At 42.0% G+C, this 20,841-nt stretch overlaps 2 protein-coding genes across 2 annotated transcripts; both read left to right on the top strand.

Annotated features, from left to right (window-relative positions):
• Nucleotides 1–118: 118 nt before the first annotated feature.
• On the top strand, nucleotides 119–1,030 carry LOC117443162 (olfactory receptor 6N2-like). Its single transcript, XM_034079113.1, has one exon. The coding sequence runs from the start codon at nucleotides 119–121 to the stop codon at nucleotides 1,028–1,030; it is 912 nt and encodes a 303-aa protein (XP_033935004.1).
• A 13,014-nt stretch (nucleotides 1,031–14,044) lies between these two features.
• On the top strand, nucleotides 14,045–14,956 carry LOC117443161 (olfactory receptor 6N2-like). Its single transcript, XM_034079112.1, has one exon. The coding sequence runs from the start codon at nucleotides 14,045–14,047 to the stop codon at nucleotides 14,954–14,956; it is 912 nt and encodes a 303-aa protein (XP_033935003.1).
• The last annotated feature ends 5,885 nt before the right edge of the window (nucleotides 14,957–20,841 follow it).

Raw genomic sequence — 20,841 nt, 5'->3', positions numbered from 1 at the left:
ATGTCAATGTGATATAAACTAATGTTATATCCTTTATTTAGATGTCAACAGGTTGGTTAGCTCTGTTGTTGTTGTTGTTGACCTGAGGTCACAGCGTGTTGTTTGGTGGGGTCTCCTCATGACGTCAGCAGGGTTTAACGTGACCTCGTCCCTGACGCTGGTCGGTTTCTCCTCGATGTCTGGCCACAGCTCGCTCTTATTCTTCGTGTTTTTGTTGCTGTACCTCTTCGTGTTGTTCAGTGACTCTCTGGTGATTTATATCATCTGTTCGCAGCGAGCTCTTCACCGGCCCATGTTTGCCTTCGTGGCATCATTTCTGCTGAACTCTCTCACAGCCAGCACCGTGTTTTATCCCAAACTTCTGTCTGATCTGTTGCTGTCCGGCGCCGGCTTGGTGCAGGTGTCCCGGACTATGTGTCTGTGCCAGGGTTTCTTACTTTCCTCTCTTGGTGGAGCTAGCTTCTTCGTGTTGTCGGCCATGGCCTTTGACCGCTACCTGTCCATCTGCCACCCGATGCACTACGCTGTGCTGGTAACTCCTGCCAAGGTGGTGCTGATGCTGCTTCTCTGCTGGATGCTGCCTGTTATTCTAGTGGGAGTCACAACGCTGCTGGCTAGCCGCTTACCGATCTGCAGGGCGCAGCTCAACAGGGCCTACTGCGACATCTACAGCCTTGTGAGCCTGAGCTGCGGTGGTGCTGCAGCACAGCTGAGTGGAATATACATTCTGCTGATCACAGCAGTTATTGTCTTCCCGGCCGCCTTCATTCTCTTCTCCTACGCTAGGATCCTCTTCATCTGCCTGCGGCGCTCACGTAGCTTCAGCAGCAAAGCTCTACAAACCTGTCTTCCTCACCTGCTCGGCTTCTTTAACTATTCCATCAACATCTGCTTAGATCTGATGCTTCGCCGCCTGCAGAGCAACAGAGAATCTGACTCCACCCTCATCACCTCCATGCTGATGCTACTACCTACTGTACTGAACCCCGTGGTGTACGGACTGAAGTTAAAGGAGGTGTTCACTTATTGAAGAGGCTGCTGAGCTGCCGCAGAGACAGCTGATCCCAACACTGTTTGATTGCACCACACAAACATCCATGTAGAGCAGTGTTTCTCAAACTTTTTCATACCAAGGACACTTAACCACTAAAAAAAAACACTCGCGGACCACCTAACTCCACAAATATCAAAAAACGCATCGTTTTTCTAGAACAGATTACAAATCGCCTGAAAATGGTACAAACAAGTGGCAACATGTGAGATGAAGGTGTTGCTCTGGGCTATAAAATGCCATCGAAAGTGAAACTTAAGCTCCTGCACAACTAATGTAATTTTTACATTCTGACGAAAAATAAAAGAAGTCTCCTGTGAGTTATGTTAGTGAATTCTAGAACCCTGAAGGCAGGAGAGACTGAAAAGAGTCAAGGGAAGCTTATAAAAGTTAACAGCATTTAATTACACAAAAGATGCGGTGGTGTACAAAATGAAATGTGCGAGTGGAGGCGCTCTCCTCATCCGCCCGGTCAGTCCAGGTCAGCAGGAGGAAGAGGTCAATCCTTGGCTTGCTCTTCCTGTTGTCATCTGAGGTCTTCTCCTAGTGGCCGGCGTCGTCGGGGTCCAATGCAATTCCTGCCTTGTTCTATTGTTAAATTACATCATTCTGGTGTCTGTGGTTATTTAAACATTCCCTAATAAACGTTATTCAGCGGCAATACATGAGTGCTAAACCCAGTGTGCTCAGTGTACAACACCACATGTCATTTCACCTTCGATTCACGGTTTGGAAATGCAGCATTACGCCACATGCTAATGCTAACTGGAAGTGAAGCATTTTCAGAATAAAAGTATTAAGTTAATAGTTAGTGAACTTCAGGTTTTTCAAAATAAAACTGATTTAAATTAAATAGTGTATTTAATTCAAATTACGCCATATCAACATTGATTTTAATTTCAAACAGTTACTACAAGCTATAAAGTAGATTTAAAAAAACGTTTTATAGAATAAAAGCTCACTGCAGGACGTTGTAGAAATGCGTGTGTGCACCACGACAAAGGAGCCTCATTCACTTTACATTGGGGTTGTTTGCGTGGTGCCGACACGCACATGTAACAAAGTTCGTGACTCCACCACGCATTGTGGTGTTAAGAAGTCGTGGTGGTGTCACGCATTCTGGTGAGATCAGGTTGATCACAACATACTGATACCGGTTAGTAAGTTGACAAGTCTGCAGACAGACGGCAGGCGAACAACCTTTTAAATGGAGATCGGATCGATCAGGCTAAACTAACGTTGTATAATATATGCTCCGTCCACACTCATAACAACATGATACAGACACAACAGCGACTGTGTTCTCCATGACACAGACAGTCTGTGGTTTGTTCTTGTTTAACTTTTGTCCAGTTTCTGAACAGACATGAGGAGCTGTGAGTGCAATCAGCTAACGGCTGATGTTTTGTTTTTTGATTCAACGTCAGTGACGGCAGGCTGAGATCCTCACCACTGATTGACTATCGCGTCATTCCCATCGCGTCCGGTGTGAACGCACCAATGGTTTATGCATGGATAAAGAATGTTGTTAGAATTTTTTATTTGTAAGAATTGTGTTAAAATAACCAGTTTTAACCAGTTAGGCCCTGAGCCTGTTTTTCAGGTCTCAGGCTCGAAAATGACATTCCCAGAACAAAGGACCATATCTTCTAAAAGGGGAACATTAATAATATTTTCTCAAAGTAATGATAAACCTGTGAGTTGGATGTAGAAAAGTCAGAATCAATATAGATGTTTTTTACTTTAAAGTCAATTCAGATTGAACATGGTAAATTATAGTGTGCGTCCAAATATATATTTTTACTTATAGTGAAAACTACCCTTGGATGATGGGTTAGTAGACTAATAGCTTAACATATAATAAGTACCCTGTAACAAGAGACATTTGACCTTTTTAGAGAGGTTTAGCAAAATAAACTCCACCTCTGGGGCCATTTGGGTGGAAATGGACGTTTTTGCCGTTTCTCTGGAATCCATTGGTCGATTTTTATGATTGACATCTCTTTTTGACCGTTAGAGCCAATATAATTGAAGGGGCATTTCCACACACACAGCAACGTTACCCAAAAAAAGTGGGGGCTCTGCGCATGCAGTTTCCCCAAATCAAAACCTGTCTCACGCTCTGAAATCTGAAAACGGAAAAGTAGGTTTGTTGCTTATGGATGATCAGAAATCATTTCAAAGAGACACATTGGATTAACTTCAGCAGCGTTTTCATCGTTGTAATGCCATTGAAGACCACTTTTGATCAGACAACAGTGGTAAGACATATTCCCGTTTTTGCGACCTACCGCCACGTGTTTTGATGTCTGTTTTTGTTAATAAGTTTGCAATTTCTTATCATGGAGTGATGATATATATACTTATCGATTCTGTGTCTTCTCACGATGCTAATCGATATGTTGGATATGCCGTTACGATAAGTAATAAGGGTGTTATACCCAGTGATGTACCTGAACGCGTTCAATGAACGATCGTTCATGAACGCGTTCATATTTTGGGCGAACGTGAACTGAACGTACTGTATTTCCGCTAGATGAACGTAATTGAGAACGCGTTCATTCTCAGCACTGTATAACGGCGTTCAAAAGTGCGTTCATTCTCAGCACTGTATTATAACGGCGTTCAAAAGTGTGCCAGATTTCATATGCCTTTCAGCCGAAAACCCAGTTAAAACACACCGTAAACAGGCTTCAAAATAATGCGGAAAACCACCCAATCTGGCAACAGCAAGCTGCCTGTGACGCGTACGCGCCTGTCACCCCTGGCTGTCGCACTAAAATATAAATATACTAAATATATCAGACTCCTCACAAGAAACAATGTGGAACCGCGGAACCGGCGAGCATTGAATGAAGTATGGACGAAGCCGAGAGCAGCTGCAGCAGCACTCGCTCAGAGTGAGACTCTACGGCAGGGGTGGGGAACCTCCGGCCTCCGGGCCGTATACGGCCCGCGAGACAATTTGGTACGGCTCTCGAGGTAATTTATAAACACACGCAAAAAATAAAAAATGAAAGAAATCTAGACCGCAAAAAAATTAAACAAGCGAGTGTCTGTTTTTCCTGGCCAAGGTCAGGGTCCTTGAACACAACACGAGCCTAACGTGTCATCACGTGGTATATGTCTCGACTGACAGGGGTGCAGTTCTGACGGAGAGCACCAGAACGCCACTCCAGCACTTCAGAAATTGCAGTACCGATAAGTCCATACACATGCCGCAGTTTCTGCGTGTCTGTGTCTTTAGTTGAAAGCCCAGTGGCGATCTGCTCATCTGTCATACAGTCAATAACTGTGTTGTTATCATTAGCATCTGGTTAGCTAGCTATGCTAACGAATATAAGAAGCTTTGTCTACAACCAGTGAGGTAAAGGCACATCTTTATATGATCATTATAGTTATAAAAAAAACAAGAGAATAAAGTAAACAGGTATAAAATACTATATGACAGTTATTAATAAAGAAGAATACAGTTTGAAAGGGGAGTGATTTGTCAAATATCCATAAATTAAAAGAAAATCTGCTTCCAGTTGTGTTTGGGTGTTGAGCGATGTGTCCATAGATCTCCTAATGTTGCTCTCAAAGTGCACCAGATTGATGCTTTCAACTTCAACATTTAAAAAAAAATCTTCCCGGGGGAGCATGCCCCCCGGACCCCTCTAGAGGAGGTTAGGTCCCCCCCCCACTTAAAGCATGTTCACATGGATAGGAAACTAAATACATTTGCACACATCTTGTGTCCATATCTTTCTGTGTTGGTGGTCACGCCACACCGTGCACGTGCATGCATACGCGAGTCATGGTGAGATATCTGGATTCAGAGGCTGCTTTTTCTTTGCACAGAATGAAATGAATGAGCTGTGATTTTAGTTTTTTTAAGCAGAGGTCAATAACTTGTACGGCCCTCTGAGGATATTGTAAAAATTGAAATGGCCCATTAACATCGTACAGGAGACAAATAATAGCTCGCAGCAACTTATTGAAAAAAGAACTATGAACTATAAATTAGTTCATTTTTGAAACCATGAACTTTAGTTCAACATTTTGAATTATGAACTATGAACTGAACTAGTTCATTTTAAAATGTGTGAACTGTGAACTGAACTAGTTCATGTAGAAAGTGAACTTTCCCAACACTGGTTATACCGTGTTTGCTGTGCAACCGTAGTTAGCATGTTTTCGCTCGTGGCTAATCTAGAGGCTCAGCGTTAGCTTTGTGGTTTAAAAAAAAAAAAAGATCAGTTAGCTGAGTTTCTTCCCGTTACATGGATATGAAACATTCATAGTTTATTACATCTTAAGAAGCCCTCAGATGCTGTTGCTTGCAGATGTTGTAGTTTCGGCCCTTGCATGAAGCTGCAGTGGATAAGCCTCACAGTTAAAATGGCCCTTGAAGTTATCTGCTCACTGCAAGATGTTGTTTCTTTCTCTGTTGTTGCTGTCAACAAAATAATTTACTCATTCACTCAAAGAAATGGAAAATAACATACGTTTATATTTAGGATTGTAATGAAGGAAACTTAAAATGATGTAAATATATATATTTATCCTTTTTGACTTGTTAGTTATGTTGTGTTCTTGGTTTAATCAAATTGGAAGTTGCGCCAAATGATTTGATGTAATTCAGATGCAATTAGCCGACATAAAAGGCCTGTCATAAAAGGCCTGTCCGGGCCGTCTTTTTCACTCAATTCTGCAATAGATAGATCTCGCCTTTCACCGAGGTCGGGTTCGGGGGTCTTGGGCTTAAGGCACGGCAAACACATAGTTTTTCATGCACTGGTCATTTTTGAGATGTTGTGCTATTTTGATTCCATAACATGTTTTCTTTCAGGCTTTTGGAAGGAAAACGTACAAAATACACATTGAGGTGTTTATTTTACTATAGTTTGTCTGTTTGCGTCACCAAAGGGTCTTAATGTTACGATCTGTCTGTGTTCTGTCTTGTTCTGTCTTTGGTTTCCTGTTTTATCTTGAAAAGTGTTGCCTGTTGCTTTCTGTCTGTGTTCCCGCCCTGATTACCCTGCTCACCTGTCTCTTGGTTGTTTGATTAGTCATGTGTGCATTTAGGTTCTGTGTTTTCTGTTAGTCTTTGTGAGTTCCTTGTTGTTGTTTGACGTTGTTCACGGGGAAGAGTTCTGTTTGTTTATAGCCTTGAAATAAAGGTGCTTTTTCTGAGAAATCTGCGTTTGGGTCCTGCTTCGCTCACCCCTGACACTTCAACGAAACCTCATTGGCTGGTGTCAATTTCTGACAACGTGATTCGTTCAGATTCGTCACGTGGTGTGCTAAAACACTTCCTCGTTTAGCTTTCCCATGGAAATTTAAATCTCAAAATGGCAAAAGAACAGCGATAAAAACGTTCACAGAGAAGACGACAATTGTCACTTGCACGAAGCAAGGTTATACAAATGACCCCGAACATGAAATGCCTTCACGGAGTGCGTCGAGGCGCAAGCTGTCATCCAGAGAACAGCAGGGTTTAGCTAGCGCCTCGCTGCAATCTTTAAAGGTCGTTTTCTCAAAATTACATCTCATCACATTTAGCTGAGGCTTTTACCCAAAGAGACTCACAATAAGTGCGTTCGACCAGGAAGACACAACCTTGAAGAAAACAGAATCATAAAGTACATCAGGCTTCATAGAGCCAAGCATCTCAAGTGCTACTCAGCTGGCTTTAGAGGAGCCAGTCCTTTGTTAGTATATAAGTGCTTTGTTAGCAGTTCTATCCTCGAAGTGGAGTCGAAGGAGATGAGCTTCAGTCTGGAAGGTGTGTGAGCTTTCTGCTGTCCTGATGTCAGTGGGAGCTCGTTCCACCATCTTGGAGCCAGGACAGCAAACCTACGTGTTTCGGATAGTGTTAGAATGTTTTATGGCATAATTTAGTTTAAACATACCGTCAGTTTAAATGCTGTTTTATACTGAAAAGCCAGAGGTGAAAAGCACAATGTCTGTTGTCAAGCTTTTATTCTGAAAATCCTTCATCTCCGGTTAGCATTTAGCATGTGGCTAATATTCCTTTCCCTATAGAGGTGAATTTAGAAGCGAAAAGACACGGAGTGTTGCACACCGAAACCTACTGATTATAACATTACAACTATAGACGCCGAGATATTATTATTGCTGAATATTAAGTGAAGGTACAGTTTATTTTAATACGTTTTGTTTACAGACGTGGGTAGCATGTGACAACATCCGGGACTACCGGAAATGATACCTGTCGTAAAGTATTTCCAGTGATTTTAAAGTATTGAATTACAGCGTTTAAAATACAATAAATGAAAAGTGATGAAAGACAATATGAGGAGGAAAGGCGTGTTTAGTTATATATTGAACGGACAATGTCTGAGTCCTGTCTTATGCGCAACAACGAACATTGAAGATCGGAGGACCCCCAGCAGCGCAAACCGGCACACAAGGAGGATATTTAAACGGTTGATGTGTTCCTCGACCCTTCGCTCTCGAGGCGCCACAGCGGTTTCCTCTCTCGGCACCATATCTCTGCTTGAAACATTACCGCGCCATTTCAATTAAAGTACCCATTTGAACCTTATTCGAGAGACTCCATTGGTCTCATTTATCCTGAGCTTCTCTCCTGGACGCGAGAATAACGAACAAAGCTAAGGATACAAACCCACGTGTTTCTGCTGATGGGAACTCGGGTCCCCCTCGCAGCGAGGGTGCAGCGAGTCGTCTGGCTGATGCAGAGCGGAGTGCACGTGCTGGGGTGTACGGTTTAACCATGTCCTGGATGTAGGAAGGGCCAGATCCATTCGCAGCATGGTACCAAGCACCAGGGTCTTGAAGTGGATTCTAGCAGTTACCGGAAGCCAGTGGAGGGAGCGGAGGAGCGGCGTGGGGTGGGAACATGTAGGAAGGTTGAAGAGCAGACGAGCCGCTACATTCTGGATGAGTGAGAAATGTCCACGTCAGTAGCACTTACATGCACCAAACCTTCCAGTTATATTCCTATCAATATTCTGAAGGTTTTTGCTGAAGGGTTTGTTCATATATCATTCACAGCCTGAATTATACAACATTGTACACCTAAAAACATGGTGAAAATGGATATTTTAGGGCTGTTGACAGTATCTTCTGATGTATGGAGTGATAAAGAGAGATATCTAAAATCCCTTCTGTAAAAGCCTTAGATTCTAATATGACTACAAAATGAAACTAGCATTTTGAACCTGGCTTTATCCAAAGTTCAGATTTGTGTTCCTGAAATGTGTTAAAATATGTGCATATTTAATAAGATAATGAGTAATTTGCATATTTAAACATTAAACTATTTCAGAAAACTTATAATACAAAAACCAATTGCCTTATTGTAAGTAATTAACTGGAGAAATGTCTAGCTGATACATTTAAGTTAAAAAATGGAAGTCTCGCCTTAAGTTTGACCGGTATGATGCACCATCCCGTAGAGGGCATTTTAACATACTACATATTGGCCCTCATGCTCCCAGACAGTACACGTAGATACAAAAGTACTGAGATGTCACTCACATCAAGTGAGAAGCCTGCAGGGCAGAGGTCAGGGCGGTAAAACATCCTGCAGATGATGAAATGATGTTTGTGGTTAATGAGCTGCAGCGTGGACTCTGTGGACTAACGAGCTCCGGCCTTAATGAGAGCTGTTAACGAGCTGCTCTCAGGTGACCTCATCACACACTGACCTGTTTGCTTCCTTACATTGTGCTGCTGTAAACATGGTAAGAAATTAAAATCAATGTTTATATGGCGTAATTTAGACAGGGCTGCCAACACTCACGCAATTAACCCATATCTCACGCCACACTTTCCTCACGCTAAGTTTTCGTCCAAAATAAATGTATATAAAACTAAAAATAAAGTGAAGGACCAGCGAACCGAGCGGTGTACGAAATGAGACGGTCAGCACATTATACTGCAATGGCAGTGAGATCAACAAATGTGGTTTGAATGGAAGTCAATGAGGCATTTTTCAGAGGAATGAAATAATTCAAATAATTAAACCGGCGTTTAAAGGGTTAACATTCTGACAATGATGGAGTGTTTGGTAGTTCTGAGTACTTAGAAGTTGTTTCAGTGATTCATGTAGAAAAAAATATTGATTGATTAAATAGCAGTTTTTTGGGGCGTGTACATTTTTGCTACGAAGGTGGCGAAAGGTTAAAGAGTGCATCTGTAAAGAAGTAACGTCAAAGCTTTGGCGCTATTTATTTAGTCCTTTTTAAAATACTTTGTATCAAAACACACTGAAGGAGCCCCAGGATTTCTACAGGTACTTACAGCGCAGGCATCACTTTGATAGGAATATTAGAATGAAAGGGAACACCGAATTTGACCTGATTGACATTTGTGTGGGCGCATACAAGGGTTTCTAGAATATACTCCTGTCTACAATCTGCCAAGAACCACTCAACCCTATGTGCGAAAGCCAAATGGGAAGTAGAAGCTAATATTACTATTACAGAAGAGGATTGGTCTAACATATGTAAAATGCAATCCACCGCCTCCAGCTCTGGCCTTTGGAGAGAATTCTCATGGAAGAATATCATTCGATTTTTTCTAACTCTAAGAATAAAATACCATCAGAATGACAGACCAGAATCTGGACCCTGGAGGCAGTGTAGTAATATAATGGCTGATCATTTCCACGTATTCTGGAACTGTCCAGGGATCAAACCCTATTGGCTATCTATAATAACGGAAATAAATTCAATTCTTGGCTTTGAGATTCCAAAACCGTTTGAGGGGATTTATTAGCTAATATACCCGTGGAATCTAGTGTTCGGGACAAGTATCTTCTTAACATATTACTGACAGCCAGCAAAAAGGCAAACAATGGCTTGTGAAATTCCACCAACAAAGGGAGAATGGATACACATTGTAAATGACTTGTTTCGCATGGAGGCTTTTTCTCTAAGACTCTGTAGTGAAAAATGTGACAACTACTGGTCCAAATGGGTTTGCACATGAAGAGATATTTATTTGATACTGCTTTACTCCTTTTGGTACAATAGTCTATACTTCGTGCATAACTCTGCTTCTGTATGTTGCACACAGATTGGTTGTGAACCCGTTGTGAGGGAGATCTTCCCATGAGAACATGTTGATGATGTATGTTACTTGTTTGTTTTTTCCTCTGCATTGTCTACAAATGAAAAATAAAGTATAAAAACCAGTCAGCTTGGGTTCATAGGGCAGAATAATGCACTGTCGGGGCTCCAGTGAGTGCGGCACATATTCTGAACGGCCAAGCTGTAAATATAATGATCATCAATAGACACAAAGGATAGGTGCCAACCCAACACGATACCTTAAATAAGGACTTCTGTACCTCATGCATGGAAGGTCTTTCGCTGTCTATATGATGTGTCTCAGATCAGATCCGTATGCATGGCGCCATTCTGTCAATAAAGGATTCTCTAACCGGATGAACGAGGGATTTGAGCCGCTCCGTAACATTAAAACATAAAGTGCTGTAAATGATGTTCATACGTCATTATGGAACGACACTCGTCACCCATACCGGCCACGGCTACACCCTATGCTTATGTGAACACAAACCCTCGTGGTCATGGGATATACTTTAGTAACCCGTAAAACAGAGGGTGATCCTTCAGCATCACACGGGGCCGTAATGAACACACCACAGCAGCACTTTGGTTTGGTGAGAGATTTATTAGATTTCTGTGAGCTACTACAGTCGTAGTGTTCTCATACATGTCATCTGATATATATTTATAACAGGGAAGTATAATCTACATCTAATACAGAAACAACCCGGTCTGGGAGTGAGTCCACGGTGACAAATGAAGTGCTGCGAGAAGACGGACGCTCAAACGATAATAATAGAATTATGAATCTGTGCATTAAATACGTCTAAAAATAAAAACACTGGCAAACACACAACAGGTCGTTAGATGGATCACACACACACACACACACACACACACACACACACACACACACACACACACACACACACACACCTGTGAGCTCTCCTGGCGGGTCAGCCCTGAAACCTTTAAATACATGTTTCACAAACAAACGGCTGGAATGTGGCAAACTAGAAATAATCAAAGGTACGACTTCGACATCAGCGGAAACACGGCGAGTGTGAACTCCGGACGCAGATTCTACTCATCCCGTTTTCTACCACGTCTAACCGCGTGCATCACGTTGAGACGAATCAGAAACTATCATCGAGAAGAATCCGTACTTCAAGAAAACGATATTTGTAAAAGGAGAATATCCATAAGGTACGGATTTAGTCAATCATAAATATACGGTATTTTCTTGGTGAGAAAGTAAATCAAGAGATCCTTTAACGTTTAATAAATAACTATTCCTTTTGTGATTTGCATGAAATTCTGGAGAGATCTGTGTCGGACTCATTGAATAACGTCAACACATTTATTCTTTAATTTGGATCTTTTTTCCAACACTACAAAATATAGAAATAGATAGCAAGATGCTGCAATTATTATAATAATAATATATTGGATTCGGAGGAAGAAGGATGGTGATAAAAGCAGCTTCACAGCTTCTTGTTCACTGAGATGCTGCCTCTGTCTGTACGTGCTTCATCATATCTACATTAATGTTTCACCAGCTGGTCTCAGGTCAGTTTCTCCTTGTTCACTGAGATGCTGTCTCTGTCTGTACGTGCTTCATCATATCTACATTAATGTTTCACCAGCTGGTCTCAGGTCAGTTTCTCCTCTTGTTCACTGAGATGCTGTCTCTGTCTGTACGTGCCTCATCATATCTACATTAATGTTTCACCAGCTGGACTCAGGTCAGTTTCTCCTCTTGTTCACTGAGATGCTGTCTCTGTCTGTACGTGCTTCATCATATCTACATTAATGTTTCACCAGCTGGTCTCAGGTCAGTTTCTCCTCTTGTTCACTGAGATGCTGTCTCTGTCTGTACGTGCTTCATCATATCTACATTAATGTTTCACCAGCTGGTCTCAGGTCAGTTTCTCCTCTTGTTCACTGAGATGCTGTCTCTGTCTGTACGTGCCTCATCATATCTACATTAATGTTTCACCAGCTGGTCTCAGGTCAGCTTCTCCTCTTGTTCACTGAGATGCTCCTCTGTCGTACGTGCTTCATCATATCTACATTAATGTTATATTAATGTTTCACCAGCTGGACTCAGGTCAGTTTCTCCTCATGTTCATGAGATGCTGCCTCTGTCTGTACGTGCTTCATCATATCTACATTAATGTTTCACCAGCTGGACTCAGGTCAGTTTCTCCTCATGTTCACTGAGATGCTGCCTCTGTCTGTACGTGCTTCATCATATCTACATTAATGTTATATTAATGTTTCACCAGCTGGACTCAGGTCAGTTTCTCCTCATGTTCACTGAGATGCTGCCTCTGTCTGTACGTGCTTCATCATATCTACATTAATGTTTCACCAGCTGGACTCAGGTCAGTTTCTCCTCATGTTCACTGAGATGCTGCCTCTGTCTGTACGTGCTTCATCATATCTACATTAATGTTTCACCAGCTGGACTCAGGTCAGTTTCTCCTCATGTTCACTGAGATGCTGCCTCTGTCTGTACGTGCTTCATCATATCTACATTAATGTTATATTAATGTTTCACCAGCTGGACTCAGGTCAGTTTCTCCTCATGTTCACTGAGATGCTGCCTCTGTCTGTACGTGCTTCATCATATCTACATTAATGTTCACCAGCTGGTCTCAGGTCAGCTTCTCCTCTTGTTCACTGAGATGCTGTCTCTGTCTGTACGTGCCTCATCATATCTACATTAATGTTTCACCAGCTGACTCAGGTCAGTTTCTCCTCTTGTTCACTGAGATGCTGCCTCTGTCTGTACGTGCTTCATCATATCTACATTAATGTTTCACCAGCTGGACTCAGGTCAGTTTCTCCTCATGTTCACTGAGATGCTGCCTCTGTCTGTACGTGCTTCATCATATCTACATTAATGTTTCACCAGCTGGACTCAGGTCAGTTTCTCCTCTTGTTCACTGAGATGCTGCCTCTGTCTGTACGTGCTTCATCATATCTACATTAATGTTTCACCAGCTGGTCTCAGGTCAGTTTCTCCTCTTGTTCACTGAGATGCTGCCTCTGTCTGTACGTGCTTCATCATATCTACATTAATGTTTCACCAGCTGGTCTCAGGTCAGTTTCTCCTCATGTTCACTGAGATGCTGTCTCTGTCTGTACGTGCTTCATCATATCTACATTAATGTTTCACCAGCTGGTCTCAGGTCAGTTTCTCCTCTTGTTCACTGAGATGCTGCCTCTGTCTGTACGTGCTTCATCATATCTACATTAATGTTTCACCAGCTGGTCTCAGGTCATTTTCTCCTCATGTTCACTGAGATGCTGTCTCTGTCTGTACGTGCTTCATCATATCTACATTAATGTTTCACCAGCTGGTCTCAGGTCAGTTTCTCTGTTTTAATGATTAATCTTATAACTATTAATGTTCTGTGTATGTATTAACACATTTGTTGATGTTTCTCACGTTTCGTGTTCACGTACATTCAATGGTTCACTGTGGTGATGCATAATGGTATGTATTAATATTTTAACAGGTGGATTCAGGTCCGTTTCTCCTCATGTTTCGTGTTCCTTGTGATGATTGTTCTGCTGGTTTATGACTAATTTCACATATATTAATGTCATGTTTCTCATTTTTCGTGTTCATTGCGATGATGCTTTTGCCTGTTTCTGATTCGTGATAGATATTTATCATTGACCTATACATTAATGTTAAAGCAGATATTTTAGTATCTGATTAATTAACTGTGAATTCATATTCTATGAATACACGTGTTAAATATGAATGTTAAATAAATGTGTGTTCTAAATATTCCAGTTTCCTTATTACTACTGTATATGTCAATGTGATATAAACTAATGTTATATCCTTTATTTAGATGTCAACAGGTTGGTTAGCTCTGTTGTTGTTGTTGTTGACCTGAGGTCACAGCGTGTTGTTTGGTGGGGTCTCCTCATGACGTCAGCAGGGTTTAACGTGACCTCGTCCCTGACGCTGGTCGGTTTCTCCTCGATGTCTGGCCACAGCTCGCTCTTATTCTTCGTGTTTTTGTTGCTGTACCTCTTCGTGTTGTTCAGTGACTCTCTGGTGATTTATATCATCTGTTCGCAGCGAGCTCTTCACCGGCCCATGTTTGCCTTCGTGGCATCATTTCTGCTGAACTCTCTCACAGCCAGCACCGTGTTTTATCCCAAACTTCTGTCTGATCTGTTGCTGTCCGGCGCCGGCTTGGTGCAGGTGTCCCGGACTATGTGTCAGTGCCAGGGTTTCTTACTTTCCTCTCTTGGTGGAGCTAGCTTCTTCGTGTTGTCGGCCATGGCCTTTGACCGCTACCTGTCCATCTGCCACCCGATGCACTACGCTGTGCTGGTAACTCCTGCCAAGGTGGTGCTGATGCTGCTTCTCTGCTGGATGCTGCCTGTTATTCTAGTGGGAGTCACAACGCTGCTGGCTAGCCGCTTACCGCTCTGCAGGGCGCAGCTCAACAGGGCCTACTGCGACATCTACAGCCTTGTGAGCCTGAGCTGCGGTGGTGCTGCAGCACAGCTGAGTGGAATATACATTCTGCTGATCACAGCAGTTATTGTCTTCCCGGCCGCCTTCATTCTCTTCTCCTACGCTAGGATCCTCTTCATCTGCCTGCGGCGCTCACGTAGCTTCAGCAGCAAAGCTCTACAAACCTGTCTTCCTCACCTGCTCGGCTTCTTTAACTATTCCATCAACATCTGCTTAGATCTGATGCTTCGCCGCCTGCAGAGCAACAGAGAATCTGACTCCACCCTCATCACCTCCATGCTGATGCTACTACCTACTGTACTGAACCCCGTGGTGTACGGACTGAAGTTAAAGGAGGTGTTCACTTATTGAAGAGGCTGCTGAGCTGCCGCAGAGACAGCTGATCCCAACACTGTTTGATTGCACCACACAAACATCCATGTAGAGCAGTGTTTCTCAAACTTTTTCATACCAAGGACACTTAACCACTAAAAAAAACACTCGCGGACCACCTAACTCCACAAATATCAAAAAACGCATCGTTTTTCTAGAACAGATTACAAATCGCCTGAAAATGGTACAAACAAGTGGCAACATGTGAGATGAAGGTGTTGCTCTGGGCTATAAAATGCCATCGAAAGTGAAACTTAAGCTCCTGCACAACTAATGTAATTTTTACATTCTGACGAAAATAAAAGAAGTCTCCTGTGAGTTATGTTAGTGAATTCTAGAACCCTGAAGGCAGGAGAGACTGAAAAGAGTCAAGGGAAGCTTATAAAAGTTAACAGCATTTAATTACACAAAAGATGCGGTGGTGTACAAAATGAAATGTGCGAGTGGAGGCGCTCTCCTCATCCGCCCGGTCAGTCCAGGTCAGCAGGAGGAAGAGGTCAATCCTTGGCTTGCTCTTCCTGTTGTCATCTGAGGTCTTCTCCTAGTGGCCGGCGTCGTCGGGGTCCAATGCAATTCCTGCCTTGTTCTATTGTTAAATTACATCATTCTGGTGTCTGTGGTTATTTAAACATTCCCTAATAAACGTTATTCAGCGGCAATACATGAGTGCTAAACCCAGTGTGCTCAGTGTACAACACCACATGTCATTTCACCTTCGATTCACGGTTTGGAAATGCAGCATTACGCCACATGCTAATGCTAACTGGAAGTGAAGCATTTTCAGAATAAAAGTATTAAGTTAATAGTTAGTGAACTTCAGGTTTTTCAAAAAAAACTGATTTAAATTAAATAGTGTATTTAATTCAAATTACGCCATATCAACATTGATTTTAATTTCAAACAGTTACTACAAGCTATAAAGTAGATTTAAAAAAACGTTTTATAGAATAAAAGCTCACTGCAGGACGTTGTAGAAATGCGTGTGTGCACCACGACAAAGGAGCCTCATTCACTTTACATTGGGGTTGTTTGCGTGGTGCCGACACGCACATGTAACAAAGTTCGTGACTCCACCACGCATTGTGGTGTTAAGAAGTCGTGGTGGTGTCACGCATTCTGGTGAGATCAGGTTGATCACAACATACTGATACCGGTTAGTAAGTTGACAAGTCTGCAGACAGACGGCAGGCGAACAACCTTTTAAATGGAGATCGGATCGATCAGGCTAAACTAACGTTGTATAATATATGCTCCGTCCACACTCATAACAACATGATACAGACACAACAGCGACTGTGTTCTCCATGACACAGACAGTCTGTGGTTTGTTTCTTTTTAACTTTTGTCCAGTTTCTGAACAGACATGAGGAGCTGTGAGTGCAATCAGCTAACGGCTGATGTTTTGTTTTTTGATTCAACGTCAGTGACGGCAGGCTGAGATCCTCACCACTGATTGACTATCGCGTCATTCCCATCGCGTCCGGTGTGAACGCACCAATGGTTTATGCATGGATAAAGAATGTTGTTAGAATTTTTTATTTGTAAGAATTGTGTTAAAATAACCAGTTTTAACCAGTTAGGCCCTGAGCCTGTTTTTCAGGTCTCAGGCTCGAAAATGACATTCCCAGAACAAAGGACCATATCTTCTAAAAGGGGAACATTAATAATATTTTCTCAAAGTAATGATGAAACCTGTGAGTTGGATGTAGAAAAGTCAGAATCAATATAGATGTTTTTTACTTTAAAGTCAATTCAGATTGAACATGGTAAATTATAGTGTGCGTCCAAATATATATTTTTACTTATAGTGAAAACTACCCTTGGATGATGGGTTAGTAGACTAATAGCTTAACATATAATAAGTACCCTGTAACAAGAGACATTTGACCTTTTAGAGAGGTTTAGCAAAAATAAACTCCACCTCTGGGGCCATTTGGGTGGAAATGGACGGTTTTTTTGTTTGCCGTTTCTCTGGAATCCATTGGTCGATTTTTATGATTGACATCTCTTTTTTGACCGTTAGAGCCAATATAATTGAAGGGGCATTTCCACACACACAGCAACGTTACCCAAAAAAAGTGGGGGCTCTGCGCATGCAGTTTCCCCAAATCAAAAACCTGTCTCACGCTCTGAAATCTGAAAACGGAAAGTAGGTTTGTTGCTTATGATGATCAGAAATCATTTCAAAGAGACACATTGGATAACTTCAGCAGCGTTTTCATCGTTGTAATGCCATTGAAGACCACTTTTGATCAGACAACAGTGGTAAGACATATTCCCGTTTTTGCGACACTACCGCCACGTGTTTTGGATGTCGGTTTTTGTTAATAAGTTTGCAATTTCTTATCATGGAGTGATGTATATATACTTATCGATTCTGTGTCTTCTCACGATGCTATCGATATGTTGGATATTGCCGTTACGATAAGTAATAAGGGTGTTATACCCAGTGATGTACCTGAACGCGTTCAATGAACGATCGTTCATGAACGCGTTCATATTTTTGGGCGAACGTGAACTGAAACGTACTGTATTTCCGCTAGATGACGTAATTGAGAACGCGTTCATTCTCAGCACTGTATAACGGCGTTCAAAAGTGCGGTTCATTCTCAGCACTGTATTATAACGGCGTTCAAAAGTGTGCCAGATTTCATATGCCTTTCAGCCGAAAACCCAGTTAAAACACACCGTAAACAGGCTTCAAAATAATGCGGAAAACCACCCAATCTGGCAACAGCAAGCTGCCTGTGACGCGTACGCGCCTGTCACCCCTGGCTGTCGCACTAAAATATAAATATACTAAATATATCAGACTCCTCACAAGAAACAATGTGGAACCGCGGAACCGGCGAGCATTGAATGAAGTATGGACGAAGCCGAGAGCAGCTGCAGCAGCACTCGCTCAGAGTGAGACTCTACGGCAGGGGTGGGGAACCTCCGGCCTCCGGGCCGTATACGGCCCGCGAGACAATTTGGTACGGCTCTCGAGGTAATTTATAAACACACGCAAAAAATAAAAAATGAAAGAAATCTAGACCGCAAAAAAATTAAACAAGCGAGTGTCTGTTTTTCCTGGCCAAGGTCAGGGTCCCTTGAACACAACACGAGCCTAACGTGTCATCACGTGGTATATGTCTCGACTGACAGGGGTGCAGTTCTGACGGAGAGCACCAGAACGCCACTCCAGCGCTTCAGAAATTGCAGTACCGATAAGTCCATACACATGCCGCAGTTTCTGCGTGTCTGTGTCTTTAGTTGAAAGCCCAGTGGCGATCTGCTCATCTGTCATACAGTCAATAACTGTGTTGTTATCATTAGCATCTGGTTAGCTAGCTATGCTAACGAATATAAGAAGCTTTGTCTACAACCAGTGAGGTAAAGGCACATCTTTATATGATCATTATAGTTATAAAAAAAACAAGAGAATAAAGTAAACAGGTATAAAATACTATATGACAGTTATTAATAAAGAAGAATACAGTTTGAAAGGGGAGTGATTTGTCAAATATCCATAAATTAAAAGAAAATCTGCTTACAGTTGTGTTTGGGTGTTGAGCGATGTGTCCATAGATCTCCTAATGTTGCTCTCAAAGTGCACCAGATTGATGCTTTCAACTTCAACATTTAAAAAAAAATCTTCCCGGGGGAGCATGCCCCCCGGACCCCTCTAGAGGAGGTTAGGTCCCCCCCCCACTTAAATCATGTTCACATGGATAGGAAACTAAATACATTTGCACACATCTTGTGTCCATATCTTTCTGTGTTGGTGGTCACGCCACACCGTGCACGTGCATGCATACGCGAGTCATGGTGAGATATCTGGATTCAGAGGTTGCTTTTTCTTTGCACAGAATGAAATGAATGAGCTGTGATTTTAGTTTTTTTAAGCAGAGGTCAATAACTTGTACGGCCCTCTGAGGATATTGTAAAAATTGAAATGGCCCATTAACATCGTACAGGAGACAAATAATAGCTCGCAGCAACTTATTGAAAAAAGAACTATGAACTATAAATTAGTTCATTTTTTGAAACCATGAACTTTAGTTCAACATTTTGAATTATGAACTATGAACTGAACTAGTTCATTTTAAAATGTGTGAACTGTGAACTGAACTAGTTCATGTAGAAAGTGAACTTTCCCAACACTGGTTATACCGTGTTTGCTGTGCAAACCGTAGTTAGCATGTTTTCGCTCGTGGCTAATCTAGAGGCTCAGCGTTAGCTTTGTGGTTTAAAAAAAAAAAAAGATCAGTTAGCTGAGTTTCTTCCCGTTACATGGATATGAAACATTCATAGTTTATTACATCTTAAGAAGCCCTCAGATGCTGTTTGCTTGCAGATGTTGTAGTTTCGGCCCTTGCATGAAGCTGCAGTGGATAAGCCTCACAGTTAAAATGGCCCTTGAAGTTATCTGCTCACTGCAAGATGTTGTTTCTTTCTCTGTTGTTGCTGTCAACAAAATAATTTACTCATTCACTCAAAGAAATGGAAAATAACATACGTTTATATTTAGGATTGTAATGAAGGAAACTTAAAATGATGTAAATATATATATTTATCCTTTTTGACTTGTTAGTTATGTTGTGTTCTTGGTTTAATCAAATTGGAAGTTGCGCCAAATGATTTGATGTAATTCAGATGCAATTAGCCGACATAAAAGGCCTGTCATAAAAGTTCTGTCCGGGCCGTCTTTTTCACTCAATTCTGCAATAGATAGATCTCGCCTTTCACCGAGGTCGGGTTCGGGGGTCTTGGGCTTAAGGCACGGCAAACACATAGTTTTTCATGCACTGGTCATTTTTGAGATGTTGTGCTATTTTGATTCCATAACATGTTTTCTTTCAGGCTTTTGGAAGGAAAACGTACAAAATACACATTGAGGTGTTTATTTTACTATAGTTTGTCTGTTTGCGTCACCAAAGGGTCTTAATGTTACGATCTGTCTGTGTTCTGTCTTGTTCTGTCTTGGTTTCCTGTTTATCTTGAAAAGTGTTGCCTGTTGCTTTCTGTCTGTGTTCCCGCCCTGATTACCCTGCTCACCTGTCTCTTGGTTGTTTGATTAGTCATGTGTGCATTTAGGTTCTGTGTTTTCTGTTAGTCTTTGTGAGTTCCTTGTTGTTGTTTGACGTTGTTCACGGGGAAGAGTTCTGTTTGTTTATAGCCTTGAAATAAAGGTGCTTTTTCTGAGAAATCTGCGTTTGGGTCCTGCTTCGCTCACCCCTGACACTTCAACGAAACCTCATTGGCTGGTGTCAATTTCTGACAACGTGATTCGTTCAGATTCGTCACGTGGTGTGCTAAAACACTTCCTCGTTTAGCTTTCCCATGGAAATTTAAATCTCAAAATGGCAAAAGAACAGCGATAAAAACGTTCACAGAGAAGACGACAATTGTCACTTGCACGAAGCAAGGTTATACAAATGACCCCGAACATGAAATGCCTTCACGGAGTGCGTCGAGGCGCAAGCTGTCATCCAGAGAACAGCAGGGTTTAGCTAGCGCCTCGCTGCAATCTTTAAAGGTCGTTTTCTCAAAATTACATCTCATCACATTTAGCTGAGGCTTTTATCCAGAGAGACTCACAATAAGTGCGTTCGACCAGGAAGACACAACCTTGAAGAAAACAGAATCATAAAGTACATCAGGCTTCATAGAGCCAAGCATCTCAAGTGCTACTCAGCTGGCTTTAGAGGAGCCAGTCCTTTGTTAGTATATAAGTGCTTTGTTAGCAGTTCTATCCTCGAAGTGGAGTCGAAGGAGATGAGTTTCAGTCTGGAAGGTGTGTGAGCTTTCTGCTGTCCTGATGTCAGGGAGCTCGTTCCACCATCTTGGAGCCAGGACAGCAAACCTACGTGTTTCGGATA

This window comes from Pseudochaenichthys georgianus, unplaced genomic scaffold (genome assembly GCF_902827115.2).
Source record: "Pseudochaenichthys georgianus unplaced genomic scaffold, fPseGeo1.2 scaffold_549_arrow_ctg1, whole genome shotgun sequence".
In the NCBI taxonomy this organism is placed as follows: Eukaryota; Metazoa; Chordata; class Actinopteri; order Perciformes; family Channichthyidae; genus Pseudochaenichthys; species Pseudochaenichthys georgianus.
The sequence above is the reverse complement of the archived record's forward strand: the minus strand, read 5'-3'. Positions and strand labels throughout refer to the sequence as shown.